At 35.3% G+C, this 25,246-nt stretch overlaps 1 protein-coding gene across 2 annotated transcripts in view; it reads left to right on the top strand.

The window, feature by feature from the left end:
- The window catches only part of ZFPM2 (zinc finger protein, FOG family member 2), a 305,920-nt gene that overhangs the window by 61,213 nt on the left and 219,461 nt on the right, over window positions 1-25,246 (top strand). For both annotated transcript variants that reach the window (XM_014879306.2, XM_014879308.2), the window contains one exon: window positions 11,528-11,629. In XM_014879306.2, the coding sequence (XP_014734792.1) occupies window positions 11,528-11,629 (102 nt within the window). The remainder of the gene's footprint in view (window positions 1-11,527; window positions 11,630-25,246) is intronic.

Below are 25,246 nucleotides of genomic sequence, written 5' to 3' on the forward strand. Positions count from 1 at the left end.
TGCAGAGCAGGGATAGGCTGGATTTGGAAGCCAGGGGATAAGACATAAAGATTAAATTTTGTCTGCTGTAGATTGGAATAAGAAAATAAGGTGATGCAAAAAGAGGTGAGAAGAAGTATGAAGGCTATGTATGAAGTATGAAGAAGTAAGGCTAATAATTGCAGAAGTACAGATAGAAGGAGGGGAAAAACAACAAAATAATACAAAGGCCAAGTTGAAGTTGATGTTGTGAAAATTAAAGTTCTAAATCAAGATTATTTGTGAGGTCAGGTAGTTTATAGTTGATTTCCTAGTCTCTGGTTGCTGTCATCCTGCCTACATACTCTCAGGAAAAATAAAAATAAAGTTCTTGTCTGTTACTTAGAAAGTTTACTATGTTCATATGATGACATATTTTATTCTCTGTAAACAGGAAGGTAGAATAGGAGCCTTGGTAACTTGATAGTGGTGGTAACTGGCTAAACAAATTACAGTTCCTTGTGACCTTCCTAGCAGAAGTGTTCAATGAGGGTTTAACCTTCAAAGGAAAATTATCTTAAGCAATAAGAGAGATCACTTGAGATTAGTAGCTGTGTTCACAGAAGGAAAGGAGCAAGAGAAGAAAATGGAGGAGGTTTGTAATCAAAAGAGCAAATGTTGGACTGTTGTCAGAAGGAGGAGGCAAATGAAGGAATGTCCATATCTGGAATTAATGAAAGAAGGCAGGTTCATTTCTTGCTGCTTGCCAGTTGTGTCAGATTCTCCTGTTCATTGCTTTTGGTATGACTATTGCTCTTGTTCCTCCTGCTGTAGGTTTTCCATAGTTACTTCTTCACAAGACAGCATTGGCACCAGCCCTCAGTGGAAGGAGATTCAGTGGCCTTAAAAGTCCTGGTGGCAGATAGGAAAGCAAATGGCTTCTGCTTCCCAGTGTTAACTCTGCTTCAGTCAGTGACATGGGGTGATAGGGAGGATAAATGAGGTGGGATGGAGAGTGATTGTTTCAGGATGCAATGATTTTATGCTCTGTAGCCCCCACTGCTATGCATGTCTGCAGCAATGTATGTTTGTAGCTGGTTGAGTAGTTCGGGTTCTTGATACATTGATTATCTTTATTTGTGGGGGAAGAGGAAAATGAGGGGAATCCAGTGCAATCCAAAACTCATATACAGTTCCTAAGTCAGCAAGAAGGAAACATAGGGAATATATGGCCTGCATACTAAGTGTATACCTAGTTCTATATTCTTATATTCTTCTTGGGCAGTAAGGGATGAGTTCCAAATCTGAACTAAATTTTCTGTTCCTGTACACATAATCATTCTCATGTGTGTTGTTACTAGCCTGCCAGACCAGCTTGGGACTAGAAATTTTATATTAAACCTTATGACCTGATTGTGCACCCAGGCTTGAGATTCAGAGAAACAGCTGCAGTGTGAGACCTCACACAAGAAAGCATTTACAAAGCTAAGTTTGTCTGTGTATTAATCTATCCCCCTTCATACTTCATGTGCAAAGCTATCATGCTACCATCTCTAACACCCTGAAAAGGATTTCTGTGTGTCCCTTTGTCCTTTGGAGTATGACTTTGTGTCTGTGTGTATGCCTATGTGCAACTGTGTAAGTATTCCTTGCTTCTTTCATGTTACTCATGTAGACACTAAGAATATGCTTGCTATTTTCTGCTTCTGGATCAAACAGTAGATTTATGATTTCTTTTCTTTATTTTCTCCCCATGTTTTTTAACCAGGAACATTTTAATCAATTTTTTTCCTTTTCAGTAATGGATTTCATGACAAATTTCTACCACTTTTGCTATAGCAAGTGGAAGTAGGATCAGCAGAAAGCAGCTATACCATAATCACTTTGAGCTCAATAAGGAGATCTTTACAGGCAACTTTGTTCTTATTTCTTAACGGGATTAAGAAGCTCAGCTCTTTAAATTCTTGCATATAACACTGACATTTCGAGGGTGTGTTTGGACCAAGGAGTTCAAAGAGAAGGAATAAAAAAGAAAAGCCAATATGACTTTGTTTTTTACCTTGCTGCAGGAGCAGTTTGTGCAAATCGCCTATAAGCTTATTGACCTGAATCTTTGACTCCTTGTTTTCTGTGGATTTGGCTGGAGTGTAGACACTGATAGAGCACTGATAGAGGTGATTGCACAGCCCTCGGCTTTGCATGGCACCAGACACCCCCCCACCCCCGCGCCTGACGTTATCTTTCCCTGACAATACTTCTGTTCTGCTGGAGCTCATATTCCTTTAAATTTTTTTAGATTATTTTAATTCATTGCATTTTATAGATGTAGACTTTCTGACTAAATGAAGGTATATTTGTTCTTTTTGGTAATCAGAGACAGAATAGGCATGTATCTATTTTCATCTCCCAGCATAACTAGAATATGCATAAGAACTCATAGCACTACTCCTTCCAAGAATGCAATACTTACCTCTTATTGACTTTTATGCATGTTTGTGACACTGTTGGATTCTCATATTCCCCAGAGTAAGTGTTCCCTTATGTTTATCTGTATCACATTCAGCTGAAACAACTTTAGAAGACAAGGCTGGGGGATCTCCTCACTCTCTACATGCACCTGACAGGAGGCTGTAGTGAGGTTCAGTCTCTTCTGCCATGCCTGCAGTGAGAGGATGAGGGAAAATGGCCTTAAACTGAGTCGGGGAGATTTGGATTAAGATTAGATATTAGAAAAACATTTTTCACTGTTAGGCATTAGGGTGGTGAGGCACTGGGATAGGTGGCCCAGGGAGATGGTGGAGTTGCCATCCCTGGAGGTGTTGAAGAGACATCTGGATTGGCTCTGGATGATGTGGTTTAAGGGTTACAGTGACAGTGCTGGGTGGACAGCTGGACCTGATGATTTTAAAGGTCCCTTCCAACCCTGGCTATTCTATGATTCGAATCTTCCATACTTTTTGTCAGATGCTGAATAGGGATAAAGAAAGGAAGGGGCTTCTCTGATAACAGCCTTTGAACAATGCTAAGTCAGAATTGGATTGGATCCTAGCAGGATGAAAGGAGATCTGTTTCATCTGAACATCAGCCTTTGCCTTGTGCTTTACCTCTTAAGGTTTCTCATTCCTTCCTGCTGCTCAGAGGACCACCTATTTTATTTCTATAAGGGAAAAGAGATATCTGAAAAGTTTCAAGGGATCATCTTTTCTTTTTCACCATTCACTAGAGAGCATGTAGAGGCTTCCAAAACAAGCACAAGATTGTCTATCCTGTAATTTTTTTTTTATTTACTGCTAACCCATGTTTAAACCTGTCAGGCCATATTTTCAGTCCATCATAAACCTGTATAGGTATTAACTTCAACTTTAGTTGAATAAAAATTTGACCTAAGTTAAACGAGCAAACTCTTCTTCTAATCATGACATTAAATAATTGGTCATCAAGTAGAAAATTATATCTCAAAAAGAAACTAGAAAGCTATGTTTCAAGAAATAAATACATAGATCCAAATAGAAAATATTATTTTAACTGTACAGAATTAAAATGTGCAAGAAATACTTAAACAGCTTACTCAACTTTAAGCAGTTTATCAAAGCAACTCCAGCCTCTTCAGTCAGCACATTTTGGTTTTCTTAAGAACAATGAAATTCTGAATTCTATCTCAGCTAGGGATAGAATTGAAGAAGGGATTATTTGGTTACAACAAGTAGTATAATGTCCTCTTTCCAGAAAGTCACAAAACTTGAACTTAGATTGATTAAAATTTGAGGTCAAATTTGACAGAATATGAATTGCAAATTAATAAGGGTAATCTTCTTTAAAACATGAAATGCACAAATGACAAATTTCACCACGTGTTCTTAGTTCATGTGTACTGTACATCTATTTCTAATTTTGTTCACAATGAAGGTCCATTTTGTCTCTTTTTTGTCTTATTTGGTGGCCCTGACACAAAAATTCTGAATACGTTTTAAGAGTTCTAAGACATAGCTGAAAAAATTCTTGTCAACCCAGGCCCAAAAAGCAGACTTGCTCACAGGTTATGTACTATAGTTTCAGTAATTTAACTCTGAAATGATCAGTAAAAATAAATAAAGCAAATGCCACATTTATGTCATCATTGGATAAATATTGATAAGACAAATATTATTGCTGGATAGAGAAAAATAAGCACATATTTTTGACTGCTAAGTCTGTTTCTTGGGTTTGACTCACGGAAGCCTAGACTGGTTTTGAAATTGTGTGTAATACAACATGTGGAAACACATCTGTAATGATAGGAAATTGGCTGCTTTTGATATTGAACCATCTGAAGGGTTGATTATTTCAAATAAAAACATCCCTTTGTTTTCAACAAAGTAAATTAAGATTTCATTGTGTAGGAACAGGTACCTAATGCCACTATTTATGTTGTCATGTGTGGAAGTCACATAAAAACTGGATTCATATATGATCATGATTTCAGCTGCAAAGTATAAAATGCAGTTTTCTTGATTGGATGAAGAATTTTTGCAGGAGATTGAATATTTCTGCAGTAGGGATGGAACATAATTGTTATATAATTAAATTGAAATATGAACTTCCAGAAGAGCCTTCAAACTTAGAGGTTGAAACTTATTAGAATTTCTCGGAAGTAATCTCTGTTCTGCTGCAGGCTGGTTAGAATCTCATGGATTGTTGATTTCCATTGAAATAATTTTGAAAATTGTATCAAACAACAGTCTTTATTTGTGGCATGTAAATATCTTTCAAGATGTGCTTTTGCTGCTTTTTTAATCAAGTGCTTAGAGCTATGCAGTTTGAACCCCAGGCTTGCATATGTCTAACACAGTTTTTGTATTTGAAGTTTTAATGGTGAAAGATTGAAAAGATACAAGACCTTTTTTCCTTTTTTTAAAATTGATAGAAGCTCTTGAGTAGGCAGTATATCTGAATGATGCTCATTTGTAGCACAGGTATATAGAATTTCTCCCTAAAAATTAGAATATATATGTATATACATACATATATACATATATATACCTATATACATATAACCCATTAATAAAAAGCAAGTGAGGAATACAATTTAGAGAACACTTTCACTGTTCTGCAGGAAATGCATTTGAATGAGTGATCCTTGTCTTGAAAGGACTTCAAAAGCAAACAGTGGCGATAATGAGAACATATCAAACATGTAGAGAAAGAGGAAGGCCAGACTGAGTCTAGATGAATGTGCTGCACAGCAGTGTCTTATCCCAAGAGAAAAGTGATGTAGCTGAAATAGTTAGAAATAATTGACACTGCTTTTTAACATGATCACTGTGCCGAAATATAATGTGTCAAGATGTCATTTTATTAAACAAAGTGGTGATTTTAATAGGAACCAAAATAGTTTCATACCACTATTTTGTAGAGCTAACTTCTTGCACATATGTGGGCACTTGCCAACATTTGAATATTCACAATATTCACCAAGCCTAAAAATTAGGGAAAGAGACAATGCATTGTTTCTGAGACTTGCTGGACAAATAATCTAAGAGTGCTTAGAGCAAATGGAAACATACAGTTATTTCAAATGAGATTTATCCCAGGAGAAATTATGACTGTTAATCAGCATGACAGAAAACAATAATTGCTTGCAAAGAAGCAAAGTATTGAGGTGATTAACATAATCTGAAATAAAATGCAGTAGATTAACTTGTTCAGGTGCTGATTTCTTTCAGGTACGTTTCCAAATCAATCAGCAGAGGGCCAGATTTTGCTGTATTTGTAGAGTAGGGTGTTTCAGTTAATTTTTGTGGGCTTCACTGAAATTATTTCTGATACATATTAGATGAATTGATAACAGTCTGGTAGTGATAGCATCAGATCTCTTCCTCTGTCCTTGCAAGGCTTGTAGAGTAAACCTATTTGCATGGCACCATTTGGCAAATATGACAAAGGATGGAAACATCCTTCCCATATTATTTAGTATCTTTATTTTCACAGTTCTATTACCATTCCAAAAGCTTAAAAAATTACTTTTGCATTATTTTATACCCAGAATGAGTTATGTCTGCTGAAACTTGTATTACCATTACAATTATAGATAAATATATACATAGAATATTTTAAAAAGAGATAGTCACAAGAAGGTTAGTTAAGACCTATTAGATGTCATTGATATTCTTAAGAATATAGTGTATACTGCTAAAAAGTAAGTTACACTGAATGAATAAAGTATTTGTATTTTAAGTTGTATATGATTTATTTCAAAGTTACTGAGTATGGGTTTTGAAGAGAGGTTCCTGGCAACAATCCTCAGCTTACAGTGTGTTTCTTAGGATTCAAGAGCAGGATTATCATTATGTGTAAGCTCTGTTACTGGTTGCAGGCATTGAGATAAAACAAATAACAAAGGACAGTTTTTGATTGCTGATCTATAGTTTCTGAAGCTCTGGCATCTAGTTTGTATGTATAGTCTCAAAATCCTTGTTTGGCTGGATCTAGAATTACTGCCACTGTAGACTGTGGCAGAAAGGAGCAGGGACCCTCCCCCTTCACAGCCAGTCACGCTGGTCTGTGGCCGTCCGTGAGGTTATGTCCTTGCCAAGTGAAAGTCTACAGTGAGTGACTCTCTTTGCATTGCATCTGTTTTCTCTTTTGGCAATACTGAGTGCTACAGGCTTTGCGACAATTTATTTCTGAACTGATTTATTATAATTGAGAAGTGATGTTTCACTCTGAACAGCTGTATGAGGATGTTAACAATTTAAGTTTACATTTATGCTGCCAGGAAGAGGGAAAACAAACTGAATTTCAAACTTTTATTGTTCTCTCACTCTAATAGAAGCTGCTGTGTTCTTTTTGTGACTAGTACAGTCCTTCACCCAAAGCTATTTTGTCTGATGATAAAACCATGAGTGTATGAAACTTGCACGTTTTCCATCTCTTTTATGACCTTATCTTTTGTGAGCGGCTTCTGTGAAGGTATCCTAACTATAGGAAGCACCTGGTAAACATACATGATATCTATGCCGTGATAAGCAGTTGCGAACAAGAAAGTAGATCTGCCAGTTCTGAACTGTTTATTGTTAAAAATACTTTGTCGATTTAGCTGATTGCAAAATACATTATAGAGTGCCTAACAGCTGCTATAACATTCCTAGTCAAGAAAGTTCAATAGTTATATTGTACGAGACTTTCTGTAAGAGCCTAATACTGATAGGAGCAACATGGATTAAAACAGCAGGATTGAGAAGAACTGCTAACCCATGTGCTTCTATAAAATACCACAACTACTTGTGGTACAAGCTGATTAAGTACAAATTGGGAAGTCTTTAATTTGTTAAAAAGATTAAAGTGAAATTACTTGTTAATATTCAAGTCTCTCTTTCCTACTTGTCAGTGTTGTCAGAGAAGCTGGAGTTCTCTCTCATGTGTCTGGTAATATGTCTCTTTTACAGTCGTCAGATTTCCTGACCAAATTTACCACCTTGAGTTACAGTGAATTGTCTATTGGATAAACATTAGGCTATTTAAACCACATTAAAAAAACCCAAAACTTGAACTGTTTTTGAAGACAACAGAAACAGTCAATGCTGGTAAGAAATTATAAGGTCAAGATGAAAATTCTATCCACATTACATATTGAAGTTGTTTAAATAAGACGGGTTTTTTTTTCCTCTTAGTTAAGCAGCATTTTGTGTATTCAGCATTTCAGCATAAGTCAGAGATTTGTTTCCCCCAACTTTAGCTGACTAAAGATAGGTTCCTAGTCTAAGCTGTGTGTTTAAGAGGATGATTCATTTCAGCTCTCTGACACTGAGGGGTCTCATATCTCAGGCATCCTAGAATAGGATGAATCACTCAGGAGGTTTCTTTCTTCCCTTTCTACACGAGTGTCTACGTAAGAAGACTGGACTAGCTTAACTTTCAGGCATCTAAGGTTAGAGGTGATGAGTTCTGCCAAAAGTGTAATTTTAATACCAAGTATAGAGAAGTAGTGGAAATTCCAGTAGATTTACTTGACTCATGATTGAACATAGTTTATGGTATTATATGTGCTTACTCATAAGAGTATTTTTTCATGCAATGATAATTTAAAGGACAGAATTCACTTACAGGGCTTAAATCTACTTAAACAGAAGCAGATTTTGGTTCATTTTAGAGTACTTACACCACTCTTTGGTGTTGATGGTAAAAAGTTATTTATCCTTTGACTTAAATACATTAAGTGTAATAAGTAAAGAAAAAGTGTGAGAAAACCCAAAATAATGGGATTAGGAAGGAATCAATAAGTCAGTAGCAAATAGGTAGTATATATAGGCAAACCCCCCCCTTGATTGGCCTTGGAAGAAAGAAATAATTAGTGTCCTGGATCCAGTTACATGTCTACACCTGTAAATGGAAGAAAAATGTAATCAATTCTAAAATAAATATTAAAAAATAGTCTTATTGAGACTGAAGAGTAGTCAGTGACTGAACAGGAAGAGTAAACAACAGAAAGAAAATAAATTCTGAAAGGAAATAAATTCCTTTGTGTTAAACAAATGTTAGCTGCTAAAATAGCTGTAAGTATGGGGAAAGAAAAGAAAAAAAGCTTGAGAGATGTGCTCTTCTGCTAAGCCTCCTTTTGGCTTTTTAAAGCTACAGTGTCTCCAGCACCAAATGGATTGTCTTGGTTGCCCATTTTAATCTGACCTTGATGCTCAACTGAGCCTAGGATGGGCTTCACTCCCTGGTGGATTCGGAAATTGACAGTAATGTACCATTTGTTGGTTTCACTGGCAGACTGGAGTAGTGTGGGGGAACAGGAGAAATCAATGTGGTGATATTTCAGGTGTGTAATGCATGCACTTGGCAGTTGTGAATAATAGAAAATATCAATGAAAATAAAGAATACTTCTAGATGCAAAATAAAGTTTTCCTTAATGTAAATTCTACAGATTCTATTTACTCTATTTGTACTAGACATGCTTCGATTAATTAAAACATGGCTGTAAAAACCATGTAACATTATACTTCATGAAACACTGAAAAAGCGAGTTAATGGAAAGTTAGTTATCTGCTAACATATATTTTCAGGTTTTTCCTCGTCTCCCAAATACTTAATTACTGTCTACTATGTTTTTTGTACCTTAGCTGTTGTTCTGTCCTTTTGCTTTTCAGCCCAATCTTTTCACTTAACTTTGTCCTCTTCTAATAGTTTCATTTGTTTATGTTCTGGTTGGTTGCACTGACAGGAAGAAAACTGAAATTTGCAAGCTAACACCAGGTTGGCATATATTATAACCTGGAAGAACTCAATATTTTGGAGATTAAATTGTCCAATTTCTGTGCTTCTTTTCTGTATAAAAGAATTACTATTTCTAAATTTTACTGTTACTGTTCTGATTCAGTACATACAGCTCTGTTATGTGCAGTAGAAGAAAAATATTTGCATTCTATACAAAGAAAATTCTAAGAACTGTCTCTGTTGGTTATACATCTTGAGGTAAAAAAACAAGAATTGCCCTTGCTGTGAATTGCTTTCAAACATTTTTGAGAAAACTGGAATTGATCATGCCAGGTCTGAACTTAGTAAAAATTTACTTTTTGTCTTTCCAATGAAAGATGAAATTTTGCTGCTTTAAGTTACTATAAATATAGAAAAATGAAGGTAGAAGTGTCCAATAGGTTCTTCAGTCCACCCAAAGAAAGCAGAGGTCTGATTACTACAAAGTAACTATACAAATGCTAATTCAAAATAGGCTAGTTGCTTAAAAACAAATAATTACTAAAACTGCTTAGCAGAAACTTGATAGCTTTTTCAGCACACGAGTATATTTAGGACTTTCTTCTGAAAGGTAACTTCAGATTGAACTGAAGCATGTGAACTTCAAATGCCTGGATAAAGTTGCACAGTTAATTTAACACAAAAATTATACTAGATATTTCTGTTGTAGTTAAGTTTTATTTTACACACTCCAAGTGCATATGAATATTCTGGACTGTGTTTTTAGTACCACAAGTTCACTGCACTATAGTTTTGTAATCAAACTCTGGAATGATTATAGTATTGTGTTTGTGTGAGTAATAGTTTATCAGACTCTTAGATTTCATCTTTGAAAAACTGTGTTTCATGAATGCAAGGAAGAATGTGTTATTACGAGACGTTACATGTGCACATGAAGTTAGTACTTTATAGTGTTTGTATATAATCATGTACTTGAAAACTCTGGGTCACAATCTTATCCAGTATAAATATAGCTCCAGTGATAATGTATGGGGATCTGGCATAGTTTGTTGTAATCACATTTCTTTACCTATGTTGCTAATTAAAGCTTTTGTTATCATGAGTGGGGAAAAAAAATTACAAGTTACTGCTTAATTGCTGTGCTTTTTGCTCTTTCTTGGTCTCCTGTTGTTAAATCAACAAAGGGTCTGATTTTTCAGTTTGTAAAATACACGTTTTTTTTTTTTTTCTAGTGCTGTCATTTTTTTGTGGGAGATCATTTTATAACAAGTGTCCTTCAAGTTGAATATAAAAAAATTAAACCATAATCAGCCCTATTTGACTGAAGTAGTTAATTGTGTAGATTTGTTTTTTTCTTTCAGTTCTTCTTAGTGTCTTCCTGTGCCTGAGTTTCTTGGATAGTTTAAGACTAAAAAAAACATCTACAAATGAGTAAAATCCAAACCTGGAAAAGCTTTTAGAGATGTCACTTAATGCATTACTGTGGCCAGAGTGTTTTGTGTTAATTCCTGAACCCCTCATCTTCAATGTATATTTCACAGTGGTTATTTCAAAGTATTTTGGCAAAGAGCTTGCCTAGTGTATTTGTTTACCGGAAATAACTACACTTTCAACAAGCAACTCTTCAAATAAAAATTAAATGATTATCTCTAAAAAATTTATCTTATAATTTTCTATGTGTGTTTGTATATGCCCTTGTAGTGGGTAGTAACAGAAGGCAGACATTTTCAGGTACTTCTAGATGGTAAAAATGTGAAAATTCATCAGAAATGTAGCATTCCTTTAAATAAAACTTGATAGGGAGAAAATTACTTTAGGGGCTTGCTGGTATATTATGACTTTAAGGGCAAATTCCTTAAATGCTGAAATACCATGGATTAACTTTTCACTAGTTGTGGGAAAAAGCAAAATGTTTAGTGGATCATATTTTTGTTCTGAGTGTTATTTATCTGAAGTGCATAAGAAACATATAAGTGTCAATGCAAGAAAACCCATAAGTGAAAGCTTATATTCCTGGGGAATCACGAGCTGATTTTTTCCTCTCCTTTGTACAGATTTGGTGACTTTATGTGCTTTGGTTTACAGAACTAGGTGCAAGTTGTGATCCTTTTTTATAACATATGGAATAAACACTGTTTTCCAAGATTTTTTCTCTGTGGAACTGGAAGTACTGGATGCTCAGGACTTTTTTGAGTCAGTGGAAATTCACGAACCTTTAGATGTCTAATTTTTTTTTTTTCATTTTCTCTCTGTTTATAGATTTGCATATGTTTTCGCTTAGGCATGTAAGCAGCTGTTTGGATATTATAGGAGCTTTGCTTAAAAGTCAGTATTGGAATATATCAATACTGTATTTTTTGCATGGTTTTTCAGGCAATGAAGAAGGCATCCAGGAGGCAGCTGAATCTGATGGTGATGCAAGGTCAGAGAAACCAGGGCAGCTTGCTGTAGAGACTGAAGATTGGGATGGGCCAGGTAGGGAAAAACAACTGAAAGCCAAGAGAAATTTCTTGAACTAGACTTCAATATCTGTTAATTTCATTATTTTAGTAGATTGTTATACTTTGCATTTCTTTTTAACGGATTGTCTATTTTATGATCCTTTGGGTTCCAGGATACTGACAGGTAAGTACTAAGATGAAATTCTTGAGTTTAAAAAAATGGCTTTTGTTATACCATTTTGTATATTGTTCAACATAAAATGCCTTATGTACTTGTTTGATATAAAGGAAATTTTTCTTGCTGCTTAGAATTTTAGGATTAAAATTTCTCAGTAAGTTATTTCTTCCATGGTTGAATTAAGGGAGAAGCACTTCAGCTCTGTTTTCTGAGGTCAGAAGCATCACCCAGATGCTTTGGTCTCTTCTCAAGCTTTGTGCTAACATTTAGCCACCTGTTTAGCTTAACAAATATGTATGATGTCTGCTAACATTTTCAAGGAGCTTTTTTTCCCTGTTTGAGCCTGAGAGAAATCACATAGCACACCTGGTCATTGGTTTCAGTGGAAAGAGAAACTCAGACTGCAGTCAATGAAGCGTTAGCACTTCACATTAAAACAGTAATTCAAGGTAACATTTTATGCTGTGTAAGTGAAGATGGTGCAAGCATAACATTGCTAAGATGTAATGGTAATATGGCAATACTTTCAAGTATCTGTTCAATATAAATATGTAAAATCTCTCTTGTACTGTAAAAGTACCTAAGGCAACGGGGTAAATTGTATTTCTCAATTAGGCAATTCTGCAGTTGAATGCAGTGTTTTCATGGGCATGGACTTGAGAATAGGCCTTAAAAATCCATTATATTGACCATAATTTAATAAAACTGTTGCAAAATGTGCATCTGAAGCCAAACATGCTCTAGCAATAGCTGTATCTCTTATGGAAATTTTCCCTCAAAAGGATGAGCACATCAGAAGAGAGTTCCAGAACCGTTCTATCAATAATTTATAATGCAATAATAATATTTCATTAGAAAAATTCCTATATTTCAATCACATTTTCATCCTTGCTTGATTTTGCAAATTACTGTATGCTCTTCATGAAGAGAAGAACAAAACTAATGGCAATTTTCTGAAACCAGTAGCTGGAAAATACAATGCAAACAAAAATGAAGACATAGTATATCTAATTATTATGATATAATTTAAAATGTTTTTCATGATAATACACAAAGAACTTGATATTCTATATAAAGCACTATGGTGTTATATGAAAACAAGGTTTAGTATTATGCTACTGTACATGTAAAATAATGCAAAATGTATACGTGGATGTCGCAGAATGGCCATGTCTAGCTGCATAGCAGATTTAAAGGCTGCCAGTATTTACCATATGACTTGTTTTTAATTTTATTATAAATAAAGTCTACCTGAAATTTGTAAATTTTTGTTGCATTTTTTAGTGTATTTCAGCGTAGCTGAATGTGCATTTTGTGAACTGTTACTGCTTTTTATATGTGCTACCTTATTCAGAAGTTTCTGAGACACTGTGGAGTAAAAGGAGATATTTTCATTCTGTTGGGAAAAAAAAATCAGTTAAACAGTAGGATGAGTGCACTTGTAGTAATATTTATTGATAGCTTTGACATGGGATAACATGGAAATCAAAGCTGAATGTTCAAAAACTTCTTTTGACTTCTGAAAACTGATGACTACGATCTATATTTTATTTAAATGTTGATTCTTTACAAGGGTATAATACATATGAAAAAAGGAATGGATATATACCATATCCCATACTCTGTGTCACACATCAAATGAAGTTGGTTATTATTGACATGGAAAAAGAAGCAATCAACAGAAGATGATTTTCAACCATGCAGTACAAAGATAACGTCTTTCAGTTTTTTGGAAAAAACCAAAACAACAAAGCATGAAATATTTTGCTTATTTAAGAACATATTTTAGTGCAGCACAAACAGAGCCATCAAAAACCTTGATTCAGCCAATTTATCAGCTGTCAGTAGAGGCACAGCCTCAAAGGGCAGACGATGATGCATTCTTTGCTGTCTGAGCTGTCTCTGGTCCCCTTACCTTCTCTGGTAAGGAAAGTTCCATCTCTGAGAGGTGGAGCCTCTCACAATCCAACTGTGTTCTGCATGATACAAGTTGCTGTCAACTGATAATGTGAACTGTGACAACTCAGGAATTTATATAAATAGTAGAGCTGTTTTGTTATTTTAATATTTTATGTCTTTTTTTAGCACTAAGGGAACATATTGTGACTTTCAGAGCCAGCACTTGCCAGGAACTGAAAAATTAAGCTTCTGGCATTAATTAGAGTTTTATTTTGTTGGAAAATTTGCATTGTTAAGCGGTTCACATGCATTCTTAAGTCTTTGTAATTAGAATATTTTTATGAACAAAAAATCTAAAGTTAAATGTGCTGTAGCTTCAAAGAGTTTCTGCTGAAGCAATATTTCAAATCAGAGTCTTGTGACCTTCATTGACCATCAAGGAATTTCAGAGGTACTGCCTGCTCTGTGTAGCCACTTTGAGGGTTACCTGAATGTTTTTTCCACTACCCTTAGTTTTCACTGCTCTTATCTTCAATTTTTAAAAATTCCTGTTCAGTGAAACTGCTCTGAAATAATGGAAACTTAGGTCAATAGACTGTATATGAACACACAATGATGGACCTGATCCTTTTTCTGTTATAGCCAACAGCAAAAGTCCAAGGAATAGAAAATGAGAACAGCAAGACTGGGTTTAAATGCATTTTATGTAAAAACACTTAGTTTTTGAATGGGGAAGCAGAGGTAATTTTATGGCCTTGTGTGTGCTGTTTGCCTTGGTACAGGGAGTTGCACAGTGCTGTAGCTTTGTATTATTGTTAGGATGTCAGTGCATGTGAGGGCAGTGCTTTAAGACATAACAAACAGAAGGATCTCCTACATGGCTTCTTCAGATCACTCATCATATTAGAGAATATGATCATTCTGGTTTCTTCTGAAATGTTTCATGCTTCCATAGCAGGACTTCCTTAAAATCTCTGAAAACTTTAGATACCAAGCACCTCAAGTAAAATATTGTTAAACCAAATATAAGGAAATTATATATTCTATGGTATCTTGAAAGATAAATTGCTTATAGATTTGGAAACAAATGCTTGTTTATCATTATTCAGTGGTCATGCTTGCAGTGGTTGATACAAGTTCAGTCCACCATACTTGTCAGTATGAAACAGCAAATATGAACTCTGTCAAAAAGGAGAAAAGGTTTGAATTCAGAAATTTTAATTATAACTTGGAAGAGTTTAAGAACAATTTTTAGAAAATAGCTATAATAAAAGTGAAGGAAATGTTGATATTACCTAAAAGACAATTTTAAAAATAATAAAAAAAAAACAACAGAAAAATACAAGTGGATGTAACCAGATACTAGAAACTATAATACAAGGCTAGAAGAGGGGAAAAACAAAAGGAAAGGGAAAAAAAAAACCCACCTAAAAAATCTATCAGTAGCTTCATTAATAACAGTAAGATGACAGTTTAAAATGTGGTAAAAAACCCAGTAATTAGAAAATTGATATTGATCTATTCCAAGTCATGACTCAATAGTTAGAGGGGAGAGGTAAAAAGCTAAACTACTTTTTTCTAGTCTGCTTAAAACATTTGTGCTGGAAAGCCTATTTGACTGTATGTGATAGCTGTACTTCTGTACTAGCTAATTAAAGCAGTCTGATGGTTTGAATTTAACTTTTTTTGGGAGCTGGATGACCCAGCTCTAGCGATAAACTTGAGTTCTGAAAAGATTTTGACATGGTTTCTCAAATGTGTTCAAAACCAGTAAAAGTTGGTGTGGGTAGTGACAGACCTGTCCACATGGCAGTGGTCCCACTGGAAATAAGGAGATAAGTACTGTAAGGTGCTTTTATTAAGAGTGGGTTAATAAGAATGCCAATCTGTATAGGCTTATAGAAAAAAATGTGTCTTGTAAAACCAATATAATGTGTAATGTGAGCTAAAGTACGTTCAGTTATTTGCAATAAGTTTAAATTTTTTTAAATACTGGATGATATGAACATTTTGCTATTGGCAGACCTGGATAACTTGCCATCTTACCTGCAGAAATATTTCAGTTTCAGAGTAATTAAATATAAAGTTATGGGCTTACGAGAAGGTAAATAAATATTTTTATAGAATTGTTACAGTTGTGAAACATCTGTAGGAGCATCCAAAAGCAGGGTCTCTGAAAATGTCTTGAGATGTAGTGAATAGGGGTTGACCCCAAAGGAGAGGGTTATGGCTAAAGGGTATTTTGGGCTTCTCAGATTGCTTTGCTTGTCTTGTTTGATGCTGAAACAGGGTCCTGTGTCCTGTGGTCACACTTCAAGAATGATGTTAAAATTTGTAACAGGTTTAGAGAAGAGCCACTAGAAAGTTGAAAAGACTGGTGTTGTGGAAAAGTCTAGGTCCTTTCCCTATTTATTTTACCAAAGAAATATTAAAGTTATATTAAAGGGCAATCTGATTGCAAACTACTTTAAATTCAGAGTGAAAATCTGATAACAATGGGCACCTCTTTCTAGCAAAGTATCAGAAGATTAAATGGATGCTGAAGCTCTACAGTTTCAGACACAAAGAATGGATTTTAGTGCTTAAAAAGTCATTATTGAAACATTTTATGAAAAGTCACTTATCTGTCATTAGAAATATTTGCATTCAGGATGAGATACTTTCCTAAAGAACATGATCAAGTTCTGTGGCAAACACTGGACTTTCAAACTGAGATAGATTTCACTGGGACAGAAATTAGACTGACTGACCACGGTAGTTCCTTGTAAGGAAAGTGAAATTAATAAATGAATATACTATCTGTTGTTTTTATAAATATTGTACTATTTGGATGCATTTATAATGAATAAGTACAAGTAGGCCTCATATAAGCAATTCTCAATTTTTATTTCTTCAGTAACTTTTTACTAAAACTATGTTAAGGATGATAACCTCTTTGTGCTTTTGTATTCTGTGATTCTCAACTACTCTGTAGTGATAAAACAAAACAATAGAGTTGAAGACAATGTATACCGATTCTGTAATATGCAAGGGAACGTTTTTTCCCCTGCTGACAGACAGGACACAATCTTCTAGTACTGACTAAGCCAGAAAGTTTTTTTCAAATCCAGTGCACCATCCTGTGCGCTCCATTGTTTTGAATTTCCTCCTGCAATTCCAGCAAACAATGAATGCTACAGCCATCAGTGAAGTTGTATCTGGCTTTTAAGAAAGAGAAACATTGCTACCAGTCGAGGAATTAAATATAGGGCATTTCCAAAGGTGAAATAAGTGCCATTCAGAAAAGTCTTGGTTCTAAGGAAGGATTGGATCTCTTCCTTCTTAATTCACTTGCACTATACTAGGTTGTCCTTATTCCCTATTTGAGCTCTTATAGTCAATCAGGGTGTATGCTTTCTTATAGAATGCGCTGATTTTGTCAATTGGATAGCTTGAAACTCCATCTCAGAAGTTCTTTTGAATTTTACCTGAATTCTGCTTAGAAAGTGAGAAAATATGATTTGTCCACGTATCCAAAATGGAAAAAGAAAATAATAATAATAATAATAATAATAATAATAATAATAATAATAATAATAATAATAATAATAATAAACAAACAAAAACAAACAAAACAAAACAAAAACCCAACCAAAAAAAAAAAAAAAAAAAAAAAAAAAAAAACAACCCACAAAAAAACCCACCTCACCACGTAATGTAAAATAAGACCTAAAACTCTTATTGGCAGTTCATGGTGGTTTTTTCATGTATTGTTTGCCGTCATCTCCACATAAAGAGAAAGTTTTCCAGTAAATCATCATGACTTCTGCTATTTGCAGTAGTAAATCAGAATGAAGTTGCAACTTGTGTTACTCATTTCAGCAGTCTCATCACTTATATACATGCACAAGTGTATCAGAGAACTGTTGAAAAAAGTACTGAGGATAGTTAATTATATCATATTGTAGTTGCTTTTAATTACTCTTACAGGTTGGTGTTTTTCCTAAAATTTATCAGAAATGTAAAGACAAATAATATACTGGAAATTAAATAGCATTTCAAAATGATGTTACATTGAGCTATGCTGCTGTTAATATTCAGTAAAAAGATAGAAACAGGCTTTCATGTGAATTCTGGTGTATTGCTTCAGCAAGTTGTAGATCAGAAAATTGTAGTGAACATTGGGCATGCCAGATTCACATTCTTACCTGCTATAAAAGGTAGTTTGAAAAGCTTTTCTGTATAGATTTCCTGTAACCATTCATAAGAATCACTGCAAATATGTATTGATTGTTGGGTTTAGTCTGCATTATTTAGTAATACTATAAATGTTTGGGTTACAAAGCAAAGCTGTATAATATAGAGTGGAATGGTTGGTAGACCACTGCAAGATGGAAATAGACATTAATGATAGCGCTCCCCTCCCCCCCACCATTTTACTTCTTTTTCTTTTTCTTTTCTTTTTTCTTTTTTATTTTTTTTCTTCCTTTTCTTTCTTTTTAAACCAGTCCTAAGAAGGACTTGGAGATTACTGTCCTGATTTTGTTTCCTTTCTGATTGGGGAAATGTGGTAGATTTAAGATCTTGGAAATGCTATTTGATGTAAATTAACAAAAATCCATGAAACATAGTTAACCATAGATATAGTCTGACAGTAAGAAGAATATTGTGAAGAAGCAGAGGAAATCATAGAACGACTGTGTGTTACTCTGACAGTGAATCGGTATTATCTCTGCTATCAGATAATGCAGTTATCATTAATTTTCACATTTGCATTTCAATCTTTGGAAGGAAATGACTCTTGCCGGATGAAGATAAGAGCTCTGTACCACTATAATGAACCATCATTTTATCCCGATGCTTTGTATCCATATGAAAATGAGGCTGGGTGGTGTGGTATGTGAGGAGGGGGTGGGGGGGTCACAGAAACATTATAACAAAGTGTCAAAAATCACCACAGACTTTTGGAACCCTTAATGAAACAAGAGGCAGTCTAAATAAATCTTCTGTAGTGAAGTGGATATTGGATTAAAAGCAGAGAGCTGGGCTCCCAGCCTCCAGGGGTTGGGAGGGAACCTGGTTTAAGCAGGATTTCTGTGCATCTTGATCTGGTTTCCATCAACAATTTGGACCTAGGAGGAGGCCATTTGGACACAGAATAACAGAAGTGAGGGTCTAAGAGTCATCAAGTTAACCTTTGCACTGCAGGAGTTGTTTTGACACTTGAATTCTGTTAAGGGAGGTGCAAATGCTTGTGGACTGTTGTCTTGTGGTTTGAATTATGATACTGGAACTGTTTTAAGCAGTTACCAAACCTGTGCATTAAATGCAGAATTTTAAATAACTATCAGTCTTGTATATAGAATTTATCCAAGTCCTCAAGGACTGTAGTCTTCCCAGTTCTTTTCATGCATAGTCCTGATTTGGGTTCCTTACCTGAAATTCAACCTGCAGACCTCTACATCATTCCATTTTAGGTCTGATTGACTAATACCAGTGTTACTGAAATATGTTTTCACTATATTCAACTTGTTTAACCTTTATGATTTAGTTAGTGCTTAGTTAGTCTGTAACTTACAGACTTAACAGTACATAATTTAGACTCACTGCCAAATGTCTTCTAAAAGCATGTAACAAAAACTGAGTTTCTTAGATCATGAAATGATTGTAAGAACTGATATTGAAATATATGGTATTTAAAAAGTAATTTTTAGCGTGCAACCTGGCACCATATATAGGGGCACCAGGATGTCAATCTTGCTGTGACCAATTGGGATTGATGAATTAATCTGATGGCTGTAGCAGCTGCTGTCTCTTGCAGACCTTTCCCTGGGTCTCACCTCTCTCTTCTTACATGATAAGAGTCTTTGCTTTATAATGAGAATATGGAGGTCTAAGAAGTGGAAGGAAAACTATTCAGTAGTGACAGAAGTGGAGTAGTAAATAAGTGTTAGAACACACCTGTGGTCCCTGTAATGATTTTGGTTGAGACCAGCAGACACTCTTCCCAAGCAGATCCCAAGGTGCAGAAGCTGCAGCATTGCAGGGAACATTGTCAGAGGTAGTTTGTGTGCTGACACCTGATTAAAGGCTAAGGAATCCTCTCTGCACATAAACACGGCTGTACTTGGTCTCCGTGCCCAGAACTATTCTTTGCCACATGCAATGAAGGTTTTATTTACATCTGACATAGTACAGAGGTTGTCTGTTGTTCCAAGCAGTTGGTACTGTTGGTGGACTGCTCTCTGTACAGGCCTGAAGAATAAGAATGGGAGAGTGGCTGGGTGAATTCACATGGAAGTAGCAGCTAAGCCTTTGCTGCCATCATTCCCATGAGCAGTTTTGACTTTTTTAGGAAAGAGGCTGTTAAATGACCTACACTGACTATGTGTAATAGATGGGGAGAAATTTCACTTATAGTGACACCTGACAAAATGAAATTCTGCCCTTTAGCCAGAAATAGTAGTCACCAAGTCTTTAAGAGAAAATTGAGGTGTAAAATATTTACTCTAAATTCATAAGTATAGGCAGTAATAAATTTTGAAAACCAAGACATATTTCTTGTTGTTATGTCACTTTCTGTGGTGACTTTATAGCATCACTTTCATGATGCAAGGTGCAAATATTGTAGGATTCTCTAAACCGGGAGACATGGATTGTCTCATTTGACTTGCAACCTAAAATATCAAAAAACAGTGACTTCATCACTGAATACTGAGTTCTTATCAAGCATTCCAACTGTTTTATCAGTTGGAATACCATTTCGTTATCATTATATTATTAGTGTAATATAATAATAATAATATAGAAATAATATATAATCATAATACCTAACCATATAGAAATATGATACATATACATTGATATTATTAATATATAGTTGTTATTGTGTGTTGGTTTGAAAGTAAAACCAGTGCAAGACTCCAAGTCAGTAATACAATTTAATATGACAAAAGAGAAAAAATAAAATACATGCAATAATACAAAAGAAAAACCACCGACAGAGTCAGAATACAACCTGACACCCTGTCAGTCAGGGTGTTGGTAGCAGTCCCATTAAATGGTGGCTGCATCCTCCTGGATGACAGATGTGGTTCAGGTGAAGCAGTGCTCATGTAGAAGGTGCAGTTTTCCTCCGAAGGTCCAGCGATGATGTGGAAAAGGTCCGACTTTCCTCTGGGATCCAGTGGAAAGGGCTGCCTTCGCATCCCAAATCCCAGTTTTTTATCTAGATAGGAAAGGCTTGGCTCCTGCCCCTGGCTGGAGCATCTCCCAATGGGGTGATGTAATCTTATCAGTCACACAATAGGACTGAATGGCCCATTAACAGAATATATCTTCTGGAGGAAGGATGGGTTGTGAAAAGATAACGATGATCATCCCCCTGATTTATCAGATGGCACATCAGCAGAGGATATCTCCCACAGAGATAAGGATCACCACCCCTCCCACATTTCAACAGATGGTGATAGAATACACATTTTTGCATTGTACCCCAGGACATATTGCTAGCATATATATGTGAATTTTAATTTCAAAAGCAGTTGTTAAAGAAATGAGCCTAGTTTAGAAGTAACATCTTGTATATACATTTCACACGTGGAGAACTTTAATATTATTTAATCAATTAGCCTTTTAGAATATTTTCAAATGCAAAATTTCATTTTTATCGAAGTCAAAATGCTTCAGAAAAGTAAAACTACCTAGAACCTTCAAATCTATTAGTTTTGTTGTGTTTTTTTAATGGCATTCCATTGATTTACTGTTTCTGGTTCTTTATTTACCTGTTTGTGAAATATTTATTTGACATAGCAAGGTTTTTGATTTTCAGTGTTTTAGCTGTAAATTGTTCTTTGGAGACCATCTTGATCTTCAGGTGGTTGAGTTTCTGGGTCATGGTTTAAAAGTGGCAGTCCCAAATTTAATGCCTCTCCCTCCTCAGTGCTCGCTTTTCTCCCCATCCAGTGGGAGATACAACAGGCAGAGATTATGAGTTAAGTAAAAACTAGTAGAAACAGCAATGAGATAAAAAGATGAACAGTTCCAGCGAAGATCATAATAACAACAGCGTTGTTGTTATGTAAGAGAGGGTGTTTTACACAGAAAATGCTCATCAATGCAGCGCAACCCTTAGACAAAGAACAAAAGGGCTGGCACGCCTTCCATGTGCCACCTTTTCTTCCCAACCAGAAGCCACGCCCCTCCTTCTTGGAAGTGAGGATCCTTTGCTTCCAGCCCCCAGGGATGATGTGCATGGTATAGAATAACAACATGGACATGCACACACGGCTCCAGAATGTGCAAAATTAACCCTGTCCTTAGCCTAAACTAGGACGACTAGGTAGGCTTGAAAATAATCCTGTATCTTCCTAAATTTTTTGTACTTCTGTATGTCTAGCATGAGAACACTGTAAATGTAAAATGTAAGAGACTTGTAAAAGTCATTGAACTTCAAATGAAAGGTGATACATATTTGAAATGTATTCTATTTTGATTGGCATTTATGTTTCAAGCACAAAAGACTTCTTGTTCTCTGAAAAAAGTTGATAGCTGGGAAAGGCACGTGCAGGGGAAGAATCATCAGATTCACTAGGTACTTCACTTTGGACATGATATGCTATACAGTGGATATTATGTAAAGTACAAATCCCCCTAGGTCACACAGTGAAGGACTCCTAGTCTGTGAAATTCCACAGGGAATCAATGAACATCTACATTACAATACATTGTTTCTTGTAGTTTCATGCACCAAGGGACCTGCAGAGGCTGGCAGAAAGCTTTTGCACTTTTCAGCTGTCTCCAATGTAGTTTGGCCATAAAGGCAATATTACACCCTGGTAGTTGCAGAGGACTGAGAAACAGTGTCTGGTTTTAGAATCAAAAGGGACATGTAGTCAGTCCACGAGTATTTTGTTCTTGTGTTTTTCCTGTTAACTCAGCTAAGATTATTGCATTCAGAATACTGCATGACAACACTGGCTCAAACAATTGAAGAATGGATGTGTTATTGTATTGAATCATATGTGCAGCACAGCATTATTAATGCACTTAAGGTGTAGTCCAGTAGTTGGGTACAAATACCTACTGAGAGATACTGGTGAGATTATTTCTTAAATTGGCAGGTTTCAATGATGAATTCTGTGTTCAACAGTTCATTGAAGAAAATATTTTGATTTTCAAAGCACAATGTCCTTCTAAACCTTCAAAAGCCACTTTATTTACTCTCTCTTAAGACATCATAAGATAAAAGTTGGAATAACATAAATGAAACAACTAAAAATTATCACCAGGAACAATTGTACCTCCTTTCAAAAGAACTAACTTTTGCTGAGAATAAAAAATTTAATATGACATGTGATACTCTAGTTACTCTCAAAATTGCACAGTTCAAAATGGTTCAGAGTGAGAAAAGGAAACTGGATGTTGTGGTCATGGAACTAAGGGCAAAGTCTTTTTTCAATTGTGACCCTGACTTTCTATGTTGAGCTCAGTGAGACCAGCTTACCATTGTGTTTAAACATTTGGGTTTAGGTTTAATTGCCACCTTTCATTTTTAGGGTGCTTTACCATTGCATTCTCAATAGGAGGATATGAAACGAGTAGTAGATCTTTATTTCTCTCGTTGATTTAGGCTTTAGACAAGGATATGTGCAAATGGTCTTTGTAAAGTTCGTTAGTGGTCATTATGCAGAAATGCTGCAGTACACTCCTTTATGCAGGCACTCAGCACTTATTCATCGACATGGCAAAAGTAAGAATGGCTGTCTTAATAGCTTCAGACCTCATTCTGATCTAATTACAGAATGTGTAGTTCTTGAAGCATGTTCTAGTGGAATCTGAGAAACCCCAGAATCAAATATTCAGAAGTGTGGCCCAGGGTAAAAGCTAGAAAGATATTTGGGTAGGCAGAAGTAATAACAATTAAAGCCTGTGTTTGGAAAGCTGTAACTCTTAGTTTTCCCTGCAGTCAGCTGATTACCTTAGATATTCTAAAATAGCTGTGTAGAGGACATTTGGTTCGTGCCATCCCCTCCCCCTAACAAAGATTTCGGAGTGTTCTGAATCTACTCTTTAAATATCATGTGTTCTGAATCTGCTCTTCAAGTATCATGGTTGGTTCCAAAAACGATTTTTAATCTATAGTATATTAAATCATATTTATGGGGAAGGGACTTGCATATGCCTGTTTTGGTACTGTGGGCAGCCAGTCCAGTGTATACATTGCATCTTTTATGATATGTTCCAGAAAAAGTCAATCAAATTGTCCCATCATAGCTTATTCTTTCCTTTTGCTCCCCTTTGTGTCTCAGGACTTTTAAGCAGTGTATTAAAGGTGAAAACCTTGAACAGCCAACTTCATAACATGCTTTTGGCAATTACAGGTAGAAAAACTTCACAATATTTTACGTAACTTTGTTTTAAGTAAATATTGCAGGATTACACATTGCCTTATTTATTTTATGAAGCAATATTGTCTGATATATTTCAAAGATTGGGGCTAAAGCTGTAAAAATAATATTTTACTGAGAGAAAATAGTCGGGGTGGGCTTCTTCAGGTCTTTGCTGCTCTGATTTTATGGCAGTATAAATGCTCTGATTTAAAAGATGCTTCATCAGCATAAACTCACAATGTTAGATGATTTTGAATAATTTAGAAAGATAATATAGTGTATACACTAGGGACATACTGTTCCAGAGTGTCTTGTGTATGTATTTTGGGCTGGGTGGTTCAGCCCAGGAGACTGAATTTCAAATTACATCATTGTATGAAAAAAACCCTTCATTAAGTTATCTGAACTTTGATACTTACAGTGTGGTGCCAAAATTACTAATCAGTTAATAAATCTTTGGCTTGCATATATAAACAGATACTAGTTCTCATAAAAAAAATAAGACTGTCTGGAAAGCACTTGTGATACACATCCAGTCAGAGTTTTCTTAAGTTGACCACAGTCCAATTTTCAGGGCTTGTGTAATGCAACATTGTAAATGCTTCAATAATTTGTTGCCATCTGATAAAGTATGTATAATAGTAAAATTTATTTACTTAATGCTTTTACTGTAGTGATTTCTACTTTATTATTTTTATTGATTTATTCTCAGGGAAAAAAACACATTTTCCTCAATTACAGAACTGCTCAGCATTTGACACTGACTATTTTTAAAATTTTCTATTGGATATCAACTTTTCATGGAACTTTTCTTTAGGAGGTGCTCTCTAAATATGTGACTATTTCTAGCAGCCAAAAAAGAAAAAAAACATGCCATGAAACAACAGATATTTTGGTGTGTTGTCTTCTGATAAGAGATATCATTTAGTTTAATTACTATATCTGTAACACTTTAGCCATCAAATTTTGAGTGTCTTCCAAGGAAATGATTTTCTCTCATCTTGGCCTGCTAGTCATTATTTTAGTAGTTGCAACTTGTGGTTTTTTTCTATATCGTCATGCCACAGTGTATGAGTCATCGAAGAATGGTGTGATCAGGTTGTTGACAGGGATCTAGGGCTTAAAATGGTATAAATGTGCCAGAAGACAACTTCAGGGGACCCTGAAGAAGGGTCCTTGCATATTACTATGGTACCTTTAAATA

Source organism: Sturnus vulgaris, chromosome 1 (assembly GCF_052056855.1).
Source record: "Sturnus vulgaris isolate bStuVul1 chromosome 1, bStuVul1.hap1, whole genome shotgun sequence".
NCBI lineage: Eukaryota > Metazoa > Chordata > Aves > Passeriformes > Sturnidae > Sturnus > Sturnus vulgaris.